At 35.8% G+C, this 20,521-nt stretch overlaps 1 protein-coding gene across 1 annotated transcript in view; it reads right to left on the bottom strand.

Moving 5' to 3' along the window:
• Positions 1-7,629: 7,629 nt before the first annotated feature.
• The window catches only part of SLC9A3 (solute carrier family 9 member A3), a 45,846-nt gene continuing 32,954 nt past the window's right edge, over positions 7,630-20,521 (bottom strand). Inside the window, exons 7-16 of the mRNA XM_005149850.2 lie at positions 20,233-20,435; positions 19,318-19,407; positions 17,360-17,430; positions 14,979-15,108; positions 12,537-12,652; positions 11,770-11,899; positions 11,098-11,274; positions 10,486-10,561; positions 9,187-9,297; positions 7,630-7,877 (exon numbers count right to left, since the gene is read on the bottom strand). Of these exons, the coding sequence (XP_005149907.2) occupies positions 7,630-7,877; positions 9,187-9,297; positions 10,486-10,561; positions 11,098-11,274; positions 11,770-11,899; positions 12,537-12,652; positions 14,979-15,108; positions 17,360-17,430; positions 19,318-19,407; positions 20,233-20,435 (1,352 nt within the window). The remainder of the gene's footprint in view (positions 7,878-9,186; positions 9,298-10,485; positions 10,562-11,097; positions 11,275-11,769; positions 11,900-12,536; positions 12,653-14,978; positions 15,109-17,359; positions 17,431-19,317; positions 19,408-20,232; positions 20,436-20,521) is intronic.

Raw genomic sequence — 20,521 nt, 5'->3', positions numbered from 1 at the left:
AGGTTACCAGAGAGGGACTCTTCATGAGGGACTGTAACAATAGGACAAGGGTTCAAATTCAAGCAGGTGAGATTTAGGTTAGTTATAAGGAAGAAATTCTTTACTGTGAGAGCGGTGAGGCACTGGAACAGGCTGCCTAAGGAAGCTGTGGCTGCTAAATCCCTGGAAGTGTTCAAGGCCAGGTTGGATGGGGCTTTAAACAACCTGGTCTAGTGTGAGGTGTTCCTGACCATGGCAGGGGGGTTGGAACTGGATGATCTTGAGGTCTGTTCCAACCCTAATCGTTCTAAGATTTTATGATCTCTTGGTTTTTTGCATCAAAAGAATGATATTATAATTAGATCATCACATAATCAATTATACCATCATGCATGTAAAGTTTAAATTATAGTGTTGTTACAATGACAACCTCTCTTTATATGTTTTGATGAAATATGGACCCTACTGTTTTAAGAATGGAACTATTGGCTTATACAGTCAATAGGAATTCTGTCACTGACTGCAGTGGGGATAGAATTATAGTTTTCAGAGAGAGACTCGGGAGATCTTCTACAAATTCTGTCACTGCTTTTAATGATTTATATTTTATAAATGACACGTGTTATCAGCAGTACACTTTTTTAACTTTGATTTGGAAGCAGAAATACAAACTTCTCAGAAGTCTTGTATGGAGAGTCTTCTCTAAATATACTAAATAAATGATTCTCTAAATCACTTGCAGAGCAGTGTGATTCCACCAAAGTGATACAATTTATTGCCAAACTTCTCAGTATGATATACTATTAAAACGTTTCTATAAAGACACATTAGCAGAACAAATTCACTTATTAAAAAATGTATGCAATAAGTTGACACCTTTTGGAAAGTACACACAAAAATCTGCAAACAACAGCACTCCAAAGAGTAACAATTTAAGGCACGTGATTATTTTGCAACATTTGTTACATAAATTTCTGGCTATACCATATATTTATAAAACATAATTTCATATGTTTCAATAACTAGCTTCACAGCTCAGACAGTTCAGAATTCATCTGAATGCAGGTAACACTTCTTTCTTTTAACATTGCTAGGCCATAGTGCAGCATTATACACATTGTAAAAATGAATCTTATCCATGGAGTTAAATGTGTAGAAGAGATATAAAATATTTCTGCATTTCATCTTTTTACAAGAAGGTAGACCATAGTTACTTGTTCAATAAATAGCCCCTGTGGAATTCCCAACTTGCCTTTCTTTGACAGAGCATGTCACAAAAATATTTAGAGAAAGAGTTTTTGGCTAGGAAGGGAAGAACTAAACTGGCCTCAGCAGAGGTGAACTGATTTCCCAACTGATCATTCTGGTCTAATTCACATGGTAAAAAGGAAGCTGATACATACAGCCAGATCCTCAGCAGGTCTAAATTTGTGTTGCAGTTATAGAAATTAGTGGTGCTTGACTGACTGAAGTGGGAAGAAGCAACCAAACACTTGCACCCACAGGACACGTACTGATATGTGAAAGTTTATAGAAAGAGTATAGAAAAAAAAAGGTCAGAGAGATGATGAACTCTTATAACATGCTTTTCGTCTATAGTTGGTAGACACTGGGAGCAATTGCCTTGGGAAAAAAAAAAAAAGGAATTATAATCCTCTGTATTCAAGGTAAGAGTATGCTCTCAATATAGAAAATGGGGACATGAGGCTTTTTTTTATTCATTACATTTCAGTTTGAGAATCTATGCCAAAAAAAACCTTGCTATAGAGACAATTATACCAGAAACATCTTCCAGAGGCATACAAGCCTCAGAAATGATGCAAGCTGTTGCAGGGAGAGGTCTCTTTGCTATCAGAATTGCCCATTTTATCCTTCATCTGTTCAACTATTGTGACATAACATACAATTTCTAAGGCCTTTGAAAGTAAATGAAGAGTTAAGCCCTTTGTATATAGTGTCTTTCCATTTCCTGTATTGCTAAAAATGGCATGTTTCTGTTTTGTAAAACTCCTACAGTCCAAAGCCCTCTCAAAAGCAGACAGAATCCTGCTGACTTTTCACAGACTGCTGTATTTGTAAATACTGTCCTGTCAATTGATCCTCTTTTGTTTAGCATAAAAACATACACGAACATTAAAATCTTATATCCTGTGATCTTCAAAATTGCTTACTCTTGTGTGTGTACGCAACACTTGTCTGGTGAAAATTCCTATCTGATAATGATGATTTACAAATGTTTTCTTGAGGTAGCCTGCACACAAATAGATTAGAAATGCTTCAAGAATCATGCAGAAAACAGCCCACAGTGCGATTCTTCTGACTGCAACATAGCAATGACCTCTGTACAGCAGCAATAAGAGATTAAACTTTTATTTCAAAGCCTATACCTGATGAGCATCTTGCCAACTTTGGTGTTGGTGCTTCAGCATTTTGCTAGGAGACTGGAGGTCAGATTTTGGCACATTGCATTTCACCTGTGCTAGTAAGTGGGTTCAGTCATGGTCCTGTTATATATCTATGCCAGTGACTGAAATACTTGTTCCAATTATAATATCTGGAACAGCATTAGTATTGTCTGCTTCACCAAAACAGTATGTTCATATGTACTCAGTTCACAAAAATTGTATTTACATTATTTATTTACAAAATTAGCATCCCTACTGGTGACAACCTTATGTCTTATGATCCTCATTAACAAGACTAGAACTGTGTGATGAAGCTTTCCAGTTAAGAACACTGATTTGGCACTAATTTGTCTGCAAACAGGCAGCTGCTTGTGTGTTGATATCAAAAGAACCAGGACTCTGAATCTAGTCTCTAAAGGCAGATGTTATATATCTATTTAGATTTGTGCATGGCATTTTCCATCACATATCTGCAATCTGCACTAGCCTAACAGGCAGTTTTAGCAAAGATGACAAAGATAGAAAAAAGATGTGGGCATGAATTTTCACACATTGCTTCACTCTTTCTGGGTGTCTGGGTAAATCTTAAATTTGACATCTGACACAGAATCACTTAAAACTTGTTCAAAATCTGGGTAGGTAGAGTAAAACAACCACTAATTCCTATGATAAAGTAAAATTTACCAGATAAAGCCTCTGTCTTGAGCAATTTAGATTCCCTGAAGGTAACTCAGTTAATTTACCAGTGGTTTACATTGATGTCAAATAGAAATAAGGTGCACATTAGAATCACAGAAGCAGCTAAGCACTCATCTTCTATTCACGTCACTGAATCTTTGCAACTTAATATCGCAGAAGACTTCAAGCCAAAAAGTTCAAGACTGAAATCATCCAAGGCAAAATACAGATCAGATATGCTCATGGAGTATACACTGTTATGTAGTATTATACATCCACGAGATGTCTCAGTTTTCACTTTTGCTTAGTCTTCATCTGAGTTGGCTTTCACTGATGTCTCTGCTGTCTTCAAGGTGATGCAGATCAAATCCATACACAATAGATGTCTAGTGCAATTTTAATTAGTATCACTTAACAGAAAATTTGGGACAAAGAATAATTTCCTAACACAAACAGATATATATATACACACAGTAGCCAAACTACCTCTGTACCATCAACATCCTGAGTCATCGTGGCACTTAAACTATGTGGCAAAACACAGGATAGGATCTGTGAGGCCATTATTCTGATCAGCTATTGAAAATGATACATAAATTAACAATAAAATCCAAAAGAGTATTTGGAAGGTGTCTTCCAAAGCAGCAGTAAAAATGACAAATATTTACTCTTCTGTCTGAGTGAGGCTATTTAAAACACAGCAGCATAATTAAGAATATGAAATGTGTTGCCTGTGACCACACAAACTAAAACTCTGAGCTAATTCTGGATGTTCTTACATTCCAGTGCTACTGAGTAGAGGAAATGAAGATGAAGGAAGGAAACAGCCTTCCTGGAGCCCTTGATTAAATTTCAAGATGCCAGGACCTTCCTCTCCCTGGGAAATTTTCCACCAGAGTCACTATCCCACAATTACTCAGTGACACAAATGCTCAAGAGCATGAAAATAGTTTTCTTTAGCTTGCACTTATAAAAGGCACTGATCCATTTCAATCACAGTAGACTTTAAAACATCATTTAAAAGCAGGCAAGAGGCTAACCATTGGCTTCTCCTACATTGATTTCATACATCATAAATATTTAATTCCATTACTGAAGCATCAAATGCAGCCTATTTCTTTAAATGTATTTATGGCATAATGGCATAAGAAACCATTTCCATGTATAAACCCAAGGATTTACCATTTGAAAAGATTCTTGATTTAGCATTCCAAAAATAATATTGATCTTTTGTAACAGTCTACATGAACAAAATAACAAGGAGGCAAGTTTCCTTTCATTATGAATGAGAACTTAAAAATGTAAGTGCAGCACAAAAGCTCCAGTGTTTCTGACATCACAGGACTTCCATTCCATCTGAAACCGTTCTAGAGCAGACTTCATGAACCAATAGGCTGCTTTCTATTTTTATAGAAGCCCCTTGTTTAAGTTATTCTCTCTCATCTTCTCATTTCAACGAAAAAGTTGGCTCACAACTGTGTTTCTTCTTGTTCCAAAGAATGTGGAGGGACATGGCAAGATGCTGGAAGAGATGCTAGCTTCTGAAGCTTAGGGTGTTGCAGAGGTTTTGGCCTATGAAAAGAACGTCGGCTTTGTACACGTCTGGCAGCAGATCTGTAGTTTCCTTGTGTGTCAAGCAACAATTTCTTCTCTTGGGGCTCCTTCATATAAGAGTCTTCCAGCCCTTCAAACATAAGTAAGGAATTATCTTCTTGTGAATTCTGTGATTTGTAGTTAACTTCAGAACAATAACCTGAGTTTACTGTCTCTTTGTTATTCGTATCTGTACCTGATTCCCAGAAGAGATCAGGTACATTTGGGTCACAAGAAGCTATATACTCAGAGACAGTAGAAAGAGATACATTCCCTCTGTTTTCCAGTGAAGAATAGTTTTGTGTCCAAGGCATTTCAAGACATGATGGGAAGAAGTGGAGGGGATTCACTGAAACACCTTCAGTTTGGTTTAGTTGATCATCTGAAGAGGAGTATTCTGTCATTTCAACATCATGGTTGATATCACCTAGAGAACACAATTAAATAGAAACATTTGTAATACACACTTTTTATTTCTAGGATGCTGACTAGTTTTGCTTTGCTTTTTGCTATTTTTATGAAAGTCTTATGAAAGTGAGAAGTTTAATTTTATTTTCTTTTTTCCTTTTATTTTTCCCCCCTCGGGGAACTGTGCCCTGCCCCAATTTCTACCTTTGACAACTTGAAGTGAGTTTATTAAACTTCTTATCCTTGCTAAGTATCAGGCAAAACTTTGGTGTTTGTGATGAACAACTGCCTGCTTCAGACATTTGGGGCATGGAGCCATCATCTGGTCATTAGTGTCCTGATGCTCAGCAAGGAAATATTTCAGAAACTTAAAAAAAAAAAAAGTGATGCTCTATCAATCAAGTAGCCAAGTGTATCACTGGGGAGTCAGTTCCTTACTGACCAGAACCTATGATACATTCTTCTGTAGAGAAACATCAGATTTCCATCCTTGACTTCCAGCTTATATTGTTTTTCAAAACCTTTTAATTGAAATTGCAGTATCATTCTCCTGTTAGGAGAATTTTATTAAGGAGATAATTCAGAGGACTGTTTCAGAGAGTATTCAAGTTCTAAGCTTATTCACTTGGGAAATCTAACTTCCCAAAATACTTCTTAGGAAACAAAGCAGTCAAAACCCAGCAATTTTGATATATCAAAGATACTTGCACAAGACCTTACATATACTGGTTCCTAATAATAAAGTCAATTATAAATAAGGCACTAGAATAGAGGAAAAGAACAAAAGTTAGCAAGAAAATGTTCAGCAAGTCATATAACAATATTTTATGACAGTGTTCTCAATGGGGAAAAAGAGTGAAGAGAATTTCAATGTGGGTAAGTGTCAAGGAGTTTTCCTTTCGAAATGCTGGTCGCTGTTCAAGTTGTTGATCAGGATGTTGGAATTTAATTCATAGTTCTTTAATTAATCCAGTTTTCATTTTAAAACATCATTTAAAAAATAAGCAAAGATGCGTTAATAAGGAACTGAGTAGTAGAAGCAACCACAGACATACAGCTTCCTCCAGTAACGAAAGTAACATGCTTTTTGTAATTACACTTGAATGGACACATCTTCTTGCAGGGACAGAAGCCAGAACAGAATTAAAATGTAACTTCTTTTCTATTTCTTTTCAAAAGGTTATGAAGCTCTTCTCAAATAAAAATTACCAGCATTCACTCTTAATCCTGAGGTATTTGTCTGAACAAACTTTCATCAATTAACTACAGAAGTAGTTTCAATTTACCACATTCCTTTATTTGTTGATGCATAAACGACACTAGATTACACATTTGTGGTCGTGGATTCCACAAAAGCAAATTAATGATGAAACTGACTGTTGCATCTCACTGCATAATCCCCTCAGTGCCCTATGTTCTGTTCAATTATGGTGTCTGAACTGTGACCTGACCCACCTAAATTACAGCACTGACTGTTTTGATTACAGAAGTGGAGGCTGCTTTTATGGTGTGAAAAATTGCCATAGAGCAAGAATTCAAGGGCAACTAGGATATTCATTTAAACTCAAGAGTCAATTTAGTTTTAAGCCTCTAATATATTAGAAACAATAAGTTATTTATTGCATCAGAAACCATTTGTCTGGTTTCAAAATAGGGTATGGAATTAGATAAATCTACAGTTTAAAGACAAAGCTCTAACCAAAAATAGAATTTTGCTTCCCCACAGTATGGCTGTTGTGTAATTATCTCTACTTGTGCAAGGGAACACTGACGCATTCTAGTAAACATGCTTAATTTTTAAACTCTTTTTTATGTATTTTAATGATGACATCAGCAGTGTCATGAAATACCTGTTTTGTAGCAGTGGGACGATTTTCCCTTCCTGAGCACTGACTAAATAACCAGGACAAATGTTTAGAACTGCCTCAAGGTTTCTTAGCAATAGAGTAAAAAATCATATTATAATAATGCTAAGAATGCAAAACTTAGCCCAGCCCATTACAGGTCTAGCCCTGCTGCTCCTATTGTACAACCAAATGCAATAGAGTCCAATGGTTAAATGACTCATCTGACCTCTTATGGGCAAACCATATCCTTTGGCATCAGCAACTGTATTGCCTTTCTGGGGCTTCAGACTACTTTGCTTACGTTTGCAGAAAGTAGTGATAGTGTTACTCAAAAAGACCTGTGAGGGAATCCAGGTACAAATTTTACCATCTAGAGCTCACTAATCCAGAAACCTGAAACCTCTTGAAAATGGTTGCACAATATTCTGGTATTTGGAATGCTATTTTCTTGGCGTTTAAGCCAAAACAAGGGACGGACCCTTATAAAAACAGCAAGGCATTGGACCCCAAATAGTCTGACAGGTCTTCTGCAGCAAGAAAATAGAAAGATGTTTTGTTATTCAGGCTGGAGAAAAATAGAAGTTATTTAGTTGTCTGAAGAAATCAGAAAGGAAAGAGGTGCTCTGTGAGGAGAAAATTCAGAAAAGTAAAGTTTACTTGTCAGTAATTAGGTTTGATAAGAAGGCTGATTAAAAACAGAAGTGATATCTTTTACAATATTACATATGTGTTGATTCTGGGAGAAAAGATCTGGGTCTGTCCTCTGGTCCATCTGCTTGCAGGAAGGAATCTATTGATTTATTGCTTAGCCGGAATGGTGTGAGCCGTCTGAAGTTGTTTGGAGAATAGGGGATCTGCACTCGGGCCCTTTGTGATGGTACCACCGTGTCTTCACTAGATAACCATGGTGAGAACTTCATGTAGATGCTTTGGTCATCATCAGCTGAAAATACTGGGTTATCAATTCCTAAAAAAGAGTTCATGAGTGACAAATACAGTTAATGAAAATGATTTCTTGGTAATACACAGCAAGATGCTTTGTAAAAGAATTGCTGTAATGGGCGAAAAAATAGACCAATACATGCCAGTATAGGTGTGATAGACCATTATGCACACACAGGTTGCTTTTTCTACCTTGGTTGTTACTAGTAATTTTGTATTTCTATTAAAGAGAAAATCTGGATATTATATCCAATATGCAGTTATGTTTGGGATATCTGGAGACAAAAAATAAAATCAATAAAAGAAACAATCAGTCTGCAAATTTTAAGCAAAATAAAGCACACTAAAAATATCTGCAGAAAATTCAAATCAAAGCCATAAAAAAAAACTGAGATAAAAAAATATAATGCAAAAGCATAAACTGCAGAGCTTCATGAAAGGACTCAGATGTGTGTGAGAGAGCTCAAGCAAGCCACACAACAGTCACAGGTAAGTTACAGGGGTCTTGTAATACAGATATTAAGTTTCTAGTGTTTGAACAGAAAAAGAAATTTTAAAAATTAGTCTAGGTCTGCGTCTTGTCACCCACTTATTTCTGGATTGATTTCTGGATGTCTTTATACATTCTCCAACATAGAATTTGTCATGGAACAGTGAAAAGGCTGTATCTACCAAAAAAGTACAGACACAAGTATTTTTCTTCACTGTATTCACTGTGTTACAAATGAAGGATATAGTGGCATGCTGAAAATTCAAACACAAAAGTGCTAAAGAGAAATAATAAATCTTAAAATTTTGTAAATCACATGATTTCTGTTATATATCTGATATTTTGGAACTTTTCAGGGCTGGAAATCAAACCCAATGAATACTCCAGGAATACTGCAAATGTGCTTTTCAAGTGACTTCTGTGAGCCTGTAAGGAAGTGAAAGAGCTGTGAATTTAAGAGGATAAATCTGGCCTGAAAGGAAAAGCATGAAGTTTATCATAACAAAGTGCAAGTAGAAAACAATTTCAAAAGACTAATATTGACTGGTCTTATGAGGTAGGACAACTCTAAAATAACATTTCTGTTGCTAGAAATAGTTAGTAGTTTTAGGACAGGTTTAGGTAGTCATGCTCACAACTTCTGTCACTAGCAAATTCGATGCACTTCATACCTCTAAATATCCAAAACTTATTATCTGTTAACATTAATATTAAGCAAATATATTTTCTAATAGAACACAACAAATCAAAACAAAATTTACAACTAAACCGGCAGCATTTCTAGCATTTTTTTTTTACAATGGAGAGGAGAAACCCCAACTTTATAGGTAATTAATATTTTTACCAGCAGGAGCATCTGTGAAATTTTGCTTTGTCACATTCGCCAGGAAGTCAACTCCTTTGCCTAGATGCAAAGTTTCATAATCATTTTCTTCTGATTCAGAAAACTCCAAATCTGGAAGAAGAATAAAGTCCAGTTTGATTAGAGATCTCTATCAGTTATCATAGTTATCCTGCTGTTTTCTTGCTGGCATAGTTATCAAAGATTTATCTTAACAAGGATCTAGATAAAGGTAAAGATTAATCAACAGTCATAGCACTTAAATGGGAATGTGAATGTATGTAGAGTTTGCAACATAGATACCAATTACACCATGAACTCAGTGCAGGTTTCTGGCTTGTGTTATTACCTGGTGCCATGATAGAGAGATTTCATATGCTGGTTAAGCTTTTGGCTTTTTGGTCTGCTTTTCTGGGACTGAAACAAATCAATCTATGGCATGGCACCACTGCTACTGTGCTTTGTGTCTTAAACGCTCATGCTTAAATGATGCTGACAAATGTCATTCCGTTACAATGACCAGTCACTTCATTTTCATCATTTGAAAGAGGCCAGCATTAGTATCCTGGCTGCTTTCAAAACTGGTGAGATCAGTACTACAGAATCAATTTTACAACAGCTACAAAACAACTTGTTAAGACTGTCTTTCAATGAAACTTTTTTTTTTAAGTAGGGGGTGACACCTATATACAGTGTTCTTTAGCAAGACAGCGTTGAATGACCTACTTTTAAGTATTTGGAAAGCTCTTCCCATGCAAAAAGGTTATTACACTTACTCAGCCAGCCTGTATTGCCTCTCTCATTCAAAGAAAAATAATTCTCAGAAAATGATTCAAAGTAAGTAATAAAGAAAAATGTCTTTGCTTGGAGCATTAAGAAAAGATGAATCCCTCTCTACTTCAATTTTCTTTGAGATAAAGGGGTTGCATGCAAACACAGAAGAAAGAACACAGTGAGAGTTCAGTGGCTTTTAAACTACATTTCAGTTTTAAGTGATACATATTATTTTATAATTACTGCAATGTTTTTGTTTTCAAAATTGAAATGTGATATTTTTAATATGAGTAAAAAGGCCAATTAAAACCTGAATTATCATAAAGCTACCTAGAAAAACAACTTCTATCTTGTCAAGACACTGCATTTACACATGGGGCAGATCCCCACTCTTAGGTCTGAGTTACAGTTAGAAGTCTTTTTAATGCCAGCCTCGTTGTTGCATATAATAAAAATTTTCAGTGATATTTCATTGACAAGGTAGCTGGTAAAATGCACTTAATGAAACTGGTCTAAGAGTCTTTTTACCTTTTTCCTTCAAAGTAAAATCTTGTACTGGATTTTCTGAAGGTATTTTTCCATTTGGTATGACACTGCTGTTTCGCTGAAAGAAAACAAAAAAAGTTACCAAAAATGCTACCATCAGCAGATAGCAATGGTATGTGAATGTGGAATCCTTTGAAACTATGAGTTCAGCATCATAACACTGAAATGTGCTGTAACATTTGCTTGAGATTCAGTATGGATGTTATTAGTTTCTCCCCAACACTTGTATTCACTACAGGAGAAGAAAGGAACTTTGGCTCTTTATATGCTTTATGTTACCTCTCAATTTCATGCAAATTTTGTGGAATACTCAATACTATAGTGCTGCTACAGCTCCCCACAGTGTTGTAGTGTGGCTCAAGGTCTGTTGTTTTAAAAGTGATCCAAAATCTCACCCAGAATTGTTGTAAAGCACAGAGAAGAACAGCATGTGAGAAGATGCCCCTAGAGTTGCCTCATAGTTTAATCTCTTCTTGCTTGGGCCCTTTAAGTTTATTAAGTTATATAGGACAGAGATAAATGCAGGAGATAAGACCATTCAGAGTGCTCCCTTCCTATTCCATGACTACATCGGGTCATTATGAAGTATTTTACCCTTTTTTGTCCTCGGTCTCGTTTGTGAATTTTATTGAGCTTCTTGGGATGGTTTATTCCTAGTTTGGTACTCTTGAAAGATTCTAAGCGCTTCCTCATTGTCCTATGGAAAATCTCCTTGTCTTGTTTCTCATCTTCACTGTGCATGATCTCATGGCGACTGTAGAGGTGTTTATGCTGTGGCCAGGAAGGGAAGACAATTAATTATTTAGAAATACAACTGGAAGCCCTGAATCAATGCATTTAACCAGTGTCATGCAAATATAAACAACTCCATAAAAAGGATGAACCAAAGACTAATCTGAAAGCATTAATGAAACTCCTTTGTTTCTTTACCATGAAAAAGGTATAAATCCAAGAATTCTAAATATGTAAGAGCAACCGTCATTTAAAGTAAGTCTTTCCCTATAAGTGTCTGAATACACTCCATTTAATCCTGCTTCAGAACCTGTGTTGGATCCAGTTCTGCATTCCACTGGCTCCGGTGAAATTAAGGATACAGTTCTGTTCAAGGGGCATGTTCATAAATGAGAAAGAATATAGACAAAAAGCCTATCTTCCTGAAAGGTGCAGATTTTACAGATAGGTTCTTTCCTTTTGAGTTTCACTCCTGAGTTTTGATTCCTAATGTCTCCTTGTTTTAGACTGGAAAACAGTACAATCTGCTCTCACCTCCTGCCTAGGTTTATACAGGTACTGTTGTAGAGTGTGATGAGCCACTGTGTCTTCTGTGTCCCGGATACTTTTTCTCCTCTGCTCTAAAGCTTGCATGTCAAGGCACACGGGTCCAGCTTTTTCCCTCCTGAAGAAGAACACAATATAGAGACAGCCGTTTTAAAAATCAGTAATTGCTGAAGAGGAAATAAAACCAGGAAAACGTAGAATGAGAGGGAGAAATGAGGGTGAAAAGGAAAAGAAAAAAAAAAAGGAAAGGTCAAAATCAGCTAAATTAAAATGAGTTAGCAAATAAAGGGAAATGTGAAAGATTATATTTTTTCATCTTTCAGGTAGATATAGCATTAATTTCTCAGTTTACATGACACATAGTCTGTTTGGTGACAGAATCATGAAAGAGTTAAGGAAAGAGCAAGGTTTTTTCTTGCCTCTCTCCTTACTTTTCCTGCAGAAGACACAAAAATTACATCTAGGCTTGCCTTTAACAGTTGGTAAACAAAAGACACATGAAACAACTTTAATGCGGGTGTCTGCTTCATCTTACCAGGCTTTACTGCAAAAAAAATTATGTGCAATACACTAATATAACTGCATGAATATTCATTTTATGTGGGAGAAAAAGTTAATTGAAGGTCAAAAAAGTAGTGAATGAAGCCTCTGTAATAAATGTTTTTCAAAATTTACAACACTGTTTCCATTTCCTCATCTATAACACACCTCCCCCCTCCCCAACCTTCCCACCCCAATCAGTCTTTACTACTTACAGTAAATAAGAGACAGAGCTTTCCACAGTACTTGGGCGTGGGGTGTTGAAATCCACATTCACCATGTTGTCAGTACTTGGAGAGCGTATAAATGCCAAGGAACCTCTGCGTTCTCCCTGGCCACAGAAAGAAAGCTGTAAACACTTAGGGCAAAATGTGTATGAGAAAATGTACATAACTTGAGGCTGCTGTATGCAAATAGCACAAGAAGCAGTTGTCTGGTTAACGAATACAAACCATTTTTTGGTGGTATGGTTGCTTTACATTAAGTGGTGTTGTGCCAATGAACAAAGCAAAAAAAAAGAGAAAAGCTATTCCACTCTTGTAAACTGATTCTGAAGATGTGAATGATTTCTTAGGCTTCAATCTGTTTACAGATTGTATCCTTGCACTTTTCCAGGCTTTCCTCTTCACAGACTTTTTCAGGGATGGACCTTTTACTTTGTACCACATTGCAAACTAAGTACATAGGGATATCTATGCAGATTTTTATGGCTCAACCCATCTCTGCATTAACAGTACCATTTTCAAAGATACAATACTAAGGTTTCTGTTCTTTACAAAGCTAGAAGCAACAAGGTTTAAGTGGAGGTTGAAGTCTACAAGACTATTGGAAAGAGGTTATGGCATGAGGAGATGAGATACTGAAGAGATGAGATTTGCTTTCAGTTCTGAGACATGTCAGAATTGAATTGCAGGAAAAGATCAGATTTATGTTTTCACAGTTTTCCCTACTGCTTGCATAATACCTTGCTTAGGTGAAAGGTAGCTGTTGAGTGACATTGTGGTTACATAGGTTGGACCCATTTATGGTTTTGCATAACAGGAGAGAGAAATCACATAGGAAGTCTCTACATTTTAAACTGTAATGAAGAATATACCAAGACAAAACAATTCCCTTGCAGAATATTGAAAGAGTTTATCTACATTTCTCCAACTTTAACTATATTGTGCTCCCTTTACATGTTTACATTCACAGAGTAAATAAGAAAAAGTATTTCCTTTTACTGTGATAGCCCACATACATGTTACAGTATTGTGTGTTGGATCAGGTCAGTGACATTAAGAAGTAGGCTCTGAACAGATTCAGCAGTGAATCAGAATATAAGCCTCATGCTCATCAACATCAAACTCATTATCTAACTTTCTTCCTCTAAAGTGTGACCCAGAAAGCACCATGAGAAAGAAAATTAGTTCTTAAGCTCAAACAGTATGAAAACTGAAGGGGCAATTTACAAAATCTCAAAAGGAGGTATTTACTTATCTTGTGAACTATTCCCTATTTTTCACACTAATATAATTTCTGAATTTAATCTTCTTTTCTGAATTTGATTTTTGAAAATCCATCTTTCACAGAAGAAGTCTGCCTGGCTGCAACTCAACTCTTCTAAAAAGAAATTAGTATTAGTAGCAGATTCTGTCACAATGATAGTGTTTATTTTAATTAAAGATTAACTGATATGTCACCTGACTGTTGATAATGAGTTCAGTTGGGGGTTATGGGCATAGGTAGATGATCACTTCGAAGATAATTGTTTAAAATACTCTGTTTAAAACTATCCTCAACACTGTATGAATACTGCATATTTGTGGTGATTTGAACTAAAATGGTCAGTTTCACACTGAGAAAGATTAAGAATTCTTACACAACCTGTTAACATTGCTCCAGTCTGGGAACAGTATTCCTGCAGAAGACCAGTAATTTTCTTCTGTTCTGTAACTTTTAAAATGTCTCCTGTAACAAGTCTTTAGTTTCCCTAACTTCACAATTTTATGATTGGGTTTGATGTCTATAGTACTTTAACCCTAATTTTTGAACTGTGGGTGTTATGATTCCATTGAATTAAAATTACCCTTCCCAGTCTTCTTTTTTTTTGGTGTGTGTTACTGTGATGTGGCAGAAGGGGATTATAGCAGTCCACTACATTGGTCATATATCCACACTACTTGGAAGTAAGCTTCTTCAATTCAGATTTGTCAACAAAGAACCACTATTCAACAGGAGCCAGGCTGTAGACACATTTAGACAGACAGTAGTTTGCCTGATCCCTTTGGAATTACAGTATTTTTTTTTTACTGCAATAAATATAGAAACAAAGTTGATCAGTAAAACCCAACAGAAAAGTACATTGACATAAGTACACTAATAAGTACAATATACTCATTTCTTGGGGATCAGGCTTAATACTGAGAACTACAGCCACTGAAAGAGGTGATATTGAGACTCATAACACATTTAGGAATAGAAAGCAGAGCAGAAATTAAAATAATTTTCTTTTAGACATCTCCTGCAATGTATCAACTTTATACTATAAATAACTGCTGCCCCACCCCCCCCAAAAAAAAAAACTAAACGAAAAAAGAAAAACACAAACCCAAAAACCTCCACAAAACCACAAAGCCAAATGATGCTATAACATGTCAACAAGTGTTCTTGAGTACCTCAGCCACATAGCTAATTGCATCCTTCAGGTTGAGCTCATGGAAAACATTAAGGATCTGGTCTCTTGATTTTTGAGCAGACCTTCTCATCAGTATTTTACTGAGGAATTTCCTATCAAAATTGGACCACCTGATGATTTAAATGAATTGTGTTAATGGCAACAAGCAATTTTATTTTCACATAATTTTCAGTTTAGCATAAATGATTTTTTTTGAGCTAAGCATTTTTTAAAAAATGGTGAACATAGCAATATGAGGGATTTGTGTTTTGAGTCTTTCTCATTAACATTTAAAGAAAGTTAAGGAAAAGCCTGCTACAGAGTTATGCAGCTGTCACAAAGCTTTTAATGGTTTCACTTACCAAACACTACTACAACAGCAAGAGTGCTATTATTACAATATCCCATTTTAGAGTCACTAGGACATTTTATACTTTGGGAGATTATGCTACCTCATTTTTCCATTTTTGATTATGCAGTTGTACCTAATAGCTTTATTCTAAAAGTTTAATTTTCTTTCCTCCTATGGAAGGGAATCTTGCTTTTCCCTAGCTGTATTGCAGGACAGCCAGTGCAGAAAATCAATTCACAGCGTTGTCCTTCCAAAAGCACTTACAGAGGGCTTTATTCATGCAATTGATGTACTCTGGGGGATATGGGGGATATAAATGGTATGTATTTTCTGTTATTTACACTTCCAAGCTTGTCTGATAGCAGGATATCTGCCGTTTCATATTTAGGCTCCAGAAGATAAAGGCTGCTTTACTTTCATTGACCATCCTCAAGATTTTCTCTAAAAGGCAATGAGGCAACTTTTAAGACTACTGTTCAAAGTGATTCTATCCACCTTGCCCAGTGGCTATTTTGAGTTTATAGCTTCTTATTCAGATTGTTGAAACCTTTTTGTTGTTAAATATTGTTCACTGAATTGATAACTATTCCTCTTCTCTAGGGAGAATATCTGACAAGAGATCTCTAATTCAAGTTGCCACACCTAAGCACATCACTAGGGATACTAGAGACTGTTATTTCTTTGAGAAAGCAACACTTTCATGTACATACAGTCCAAAAGAAGCAGATTTAAGGTGGTCTCATTCAGAATACATTAGTCATCAAAGCAGACACTCAACCACGGATCCACATTAATACTCCTTTTGTTACTCAGGTAGATTATTTTCTGACATTTAAGAAGCCATTTAAAAATACATTAAAAAATAAAAAGTGTGCCATTTTAAAAATATTTAGCTCCATCTTTTGACAATATTTCAAATCTGGGGATGCATTCCCCTGCATTATAGCCTGATGAAATTAATTCCCAAAAATTAAACTAAAAATTCAGAGCATAAGAAAGGGGATGCTCTATTTGGGATAACTCATTAAAATTCTTTGATGCATAAGTGAACAAAGAGCAAAAGGAAAGGAAGGAGATTGTTCCTATAACAGGTGAGCAACTGTGCTTGAGCTCAGGTATAATCTAGATCCAGCCTAGGAGTTTTATAGTTGTGCAAGCATAATGCTAAACCTAAGCTAATATATTCAGGCTTCTCAGGAAGGGCTAGCGGGGTGCTCTGCAGAGCCACATAGCTTTTGGATTGGAGTGGACATGTTGAGTCAGCAGAACATTAGCAGCTCAGAACTGTGACTGTCTATACCTATGTAATGACCTAACTCCAGGCAGAGAACTGTCTAACCTTAACACTCTTAAAGATGTACAGGACTAATGTCTTTCTTTCACATTTGTTCATCTAGATTATGGAATTCTGCTCATCACAGTGGTAATTCTTCATGTGTAATTTAAAGAAAATGGTGCCTTTATCTTTCAGCTGAGTAATTTTGCTTCTCTCAAGATGAATCAGCTATAAACAGAGGAAGGTAGAAATGATCTGTTATTTTCATTGTTAGTTTCAAACTAATAGGCAATTTCCAAGCACCCTCAGCCATCACTTTCAGAAGCATTGAACACATTATTTGTAGAAATAAACAACTGGGACAGATCTAGCTGATGTTTTTTAGTGTCTCCACACACAAATAATTTTCATGCAATGGAGAACTACAGAGAAGGCCCAACATTAACATTTTAGTTTAGATCTTGTGTAAATGACCAGTTCTCAAATCTTGAGAGTCATTGATAGCTGGATGTGAACAGAGGCATTTGCAAAGGCCTAATTTTAACAGTAGGGAAAAAAGGAAAAGAGTCCAGCTATAGGGGACAACCCTTCCCTCCATTTTCACATTTGCTATATTTCCAGCATTTTTAGCATACAACCTTCTCAACTACATTTGATATCCTTCTTGCCTCTAAACTCAGAGCCTTAAAAAGTCGTAATTTACAGGTAAGATTTTCTAGCAAAATTTCAACATAACAAGTTAGTTACTACTTACTTGTCTCTTAGATAATTATGTCCTATTTGTCCAGAAATGTCTTCTATCGCAGAAAGAATGTGATCAAAGGCCTAGGAAAGTGAAAGTGGAATTAATATCTTTACAGAAATAAAGGCATAATTAGAAAACAGCTCAATTTATGTCAGGTTAGACCAGGCGATTATGTAAAATAATTTCATTGCTGCTAAGCAGATTTTTTTTCTTCCCTTATACTGAAATACCAACTACTATGTGCTTTTCTTCAAAGGTCCTGAACTTTCTAACCAGTTCCTTACAAATTCACTATTTTTTAAATTACAAGAGCCTCAGCAAGAAGGTATTTGATTCCCATTTTAACATTGAATTTTAAAACTCTTTTTCTCAACTCCTTTTGCCATCTCCATTTCTGCCCTATGAAGTATCAGCCACTGTTTGTGTTGGTGATTAAGTCAGTTGAAAATAGTCCCCAGTGTTTCTTTTTAGATGTTTGAGGAATTCATATGTCTGTCAGAGTTGAACTAGGCTCCATTCTTTTGATATCTAGGGCAAAATTCCATACTGAGTATATTAGATGGCTGACAGAAATCCTGAGTTCATAGCTCTTGATTCAAGCCAAGGCAGCTGCAGGTAGAATTTAGTCTTTTTCTATATATGGTTGTTTACATTTCTCTCTGAACATTAGAGTGCTTATTGCAGAATATACAGCATGCTAGGTTTAGCACAACATGGATGATATGAATTTTTCCTGAAAATAATATTAATCATTGCCTCAGGAGATACCTGACATGGAAATGGAGAAAATGCTATTACAAGTTGTCTCCCTTCTCCTCTCTGAGATCAGCCAGTGCTTCCTTCTCTCTGAAGTCTGCAGTTTATACAGTTCTAGGAGCACTGTGCCTCCTGAAACAGTATCTGCTAGGATACTCTAGGAAGTGGTGAATCAGTACATACAACTTTGCAAAGTGTTAGGATTAACATTGCTGCTCAGTCTGCACTACTAAGTGACATGTAAAGGTATATCCCATGAATGCAGAGAGACTGCAGGTCTTCACCTGGGTAAGAATCATGATTTTCAAATAGTAAGATATTTGAATGGAAATGGAAATTTGCATTGCTGGATAACAAAAGCACAATGTATTTATTCAGTAGTCTGCAAAAGAATTAATCAGAAACAAGCCCTGTCCATCACTAAGTTGTTAATTCACTTCAGGTAACATCCAACATGAAAAGAGACAAGATTAGAATATCCTACAAGAATGTGTTAAAATACTTCATGCAGGATAGCTGTGTAAATCTGAAAAGATTATTAATTAAACAAGACCATGAAAGATGTCTTATAGTCTTCCATCTTTTAACCTATATTTGTATTGAAAATTGATGAAAAAAAAACATTTTTACTGAATAAAAACTTTGCAATATTGTGTGAAAGTCAATTGGAAGAGATGCTATTTCAAAATGTTTCAAAAGGTTAAACAAAAGGGGGCAAACCCAGACTTCACACTGAACTATTACCATTAATCTGTAATTTCACTATATAGTTAACATCTGCACTAGACAGCAGACTACCTTTCTATGTATTATGCAAGCTACAAAGCCTGCTTTCATACCTTTTCCATAAATAAACTATATTTAGGAAGGAAATATAAGCTTACTTCCACATGATTTGCACTAGAGTAGTCAACTGAAAGTCCTCCTCTCTCTTTCAGATGAAGAGAAAGAAGCATATTCCAGCCATGCTGTTTCCCCAGTACTGTCAGCCCCATTGAATTGTCAAGTGAAAGACAGAACCTTCAGTTAAGGTTCACAGGACCCAACCCAAAGCCAAATTGCAACCTACAGAAAAATTTTGAAATATTAGAAGGATTTTGCACTTGAAATTTGATTCTCCCCTCCCTTCCAAAAAGAAATCATCTTTTTTTTTCTCTACAGACACTCCATAAAAATCCAGAAGATCCTACAGTTTTGTTTAAAAATCTTACTCTGCCATGAAGTTTCTCATTCAGCTTTGGCTCTCTGTGTTCAGTTTTCTTCACTTTCAACCACTGTACCAAAGGCTTGATAGTCAGCCCCTAAGGGTTGAAAAATGATAATAAATACTTAGGAATGATCTTAGATTTTCCTCCAGCTGGTTGTTGTTAAAGAGAAATAGAGCATTTTTTTGTATGTTATATGGTGGTATTTCTTCAGTTGATCGCTGTCCTCTTTAGAAGACAAAATAATGCAGTCCCCTCAGTTCCTGTTACAAAGGTTTGAAAAGACACCAACCAGTGGAAAAATATATCTTCTGTAAGAAAAATATGGTAGTGGAAGAGTTAAAGTGTTACCTATACCATTGGCTGTGTTATTTGCTACACATATGAGTTTGTGACTACAATTAAACTTTCTATAATAAACTTGAGAAAAAAAATCCCGTCTGGTTATATGGACATATCTGCATTGAAATCAATGTGGTTTTTTTTCATCCTGAAAGTGCTGTTTTGTTTTGATGCTGAATACTTTCTTGTCCCACTCTCATATTTAAATACTGTTATATTTAAAAACAAGGAATTAGGCTGAGGTAGATCAGCTTAATGACTGCATTTGCCCATAAAAAGGATTGTTCCCCATAGTTATTCATATGAGGTGAAGGATGTTTAATCAGATATTAACTTGAGCACTATTAATACTAAGCAGCTAAGACTGAACATTTTTAGCACAGAGGAAATTGTGTTTTGTCCCTTGTGGTGCCATATGAAAACATAAAATAGGATCTTTGTTACTAAAATTACAAATTCAATTATGCTTTCAGTTCAGTGAAACAATACGCAACCTTCAACTGAGAACTGCTTAAAGCATTCAGCACTTTTGGGGGACTCCTTCTCCTTGCAAGAAGCATACTTATAAAGTTGTATTACCTGGAAAATAACAGTAAAAAACACAACAATGATGGTTGTGCTGACAAAAAGGTTTTTCTCTTTCACTTTTTTCTCATTCAGAAGTGCAACCAGAGCAAAAGCAACTGCTCCACGGAGTCCACCATACGACATCACCACCTGGTCTATTATTTCCAACTGAACCATTCTGTAGTGATTAAGAATCCATGTCTGTAAAACTACACCTATAAAAAAAAACAAAAACAAACAATGCCAGCATGCCCAGAAGTAGCCTTATGAAATGTTAATAACCCAATTGTGTGTAAAAAAC

The sequence above is a fragment of the Melopsittacus undulatus genome, chromosome 1 (genome assembly GCF_012275295.1).
Source record: "Melopsittacus undulatus isolate bMelUnd1 chromosome 1, bMelUnd1.mat.Z, whole genome shotgun sequence".
In the NCBI taxonomy this organism is placed as follows: domain Eukaryota; kingdom Metazoa; phylum Chordata; class Aves; order Psittaciformes; family Psittaculidae; genus Melopsittacus; species Melopsittacus undulatus.
Note: the sequence above shows the minus strand (reverse complement) of the source record. Positions and strands in the feature narration are given on the sequence as shown.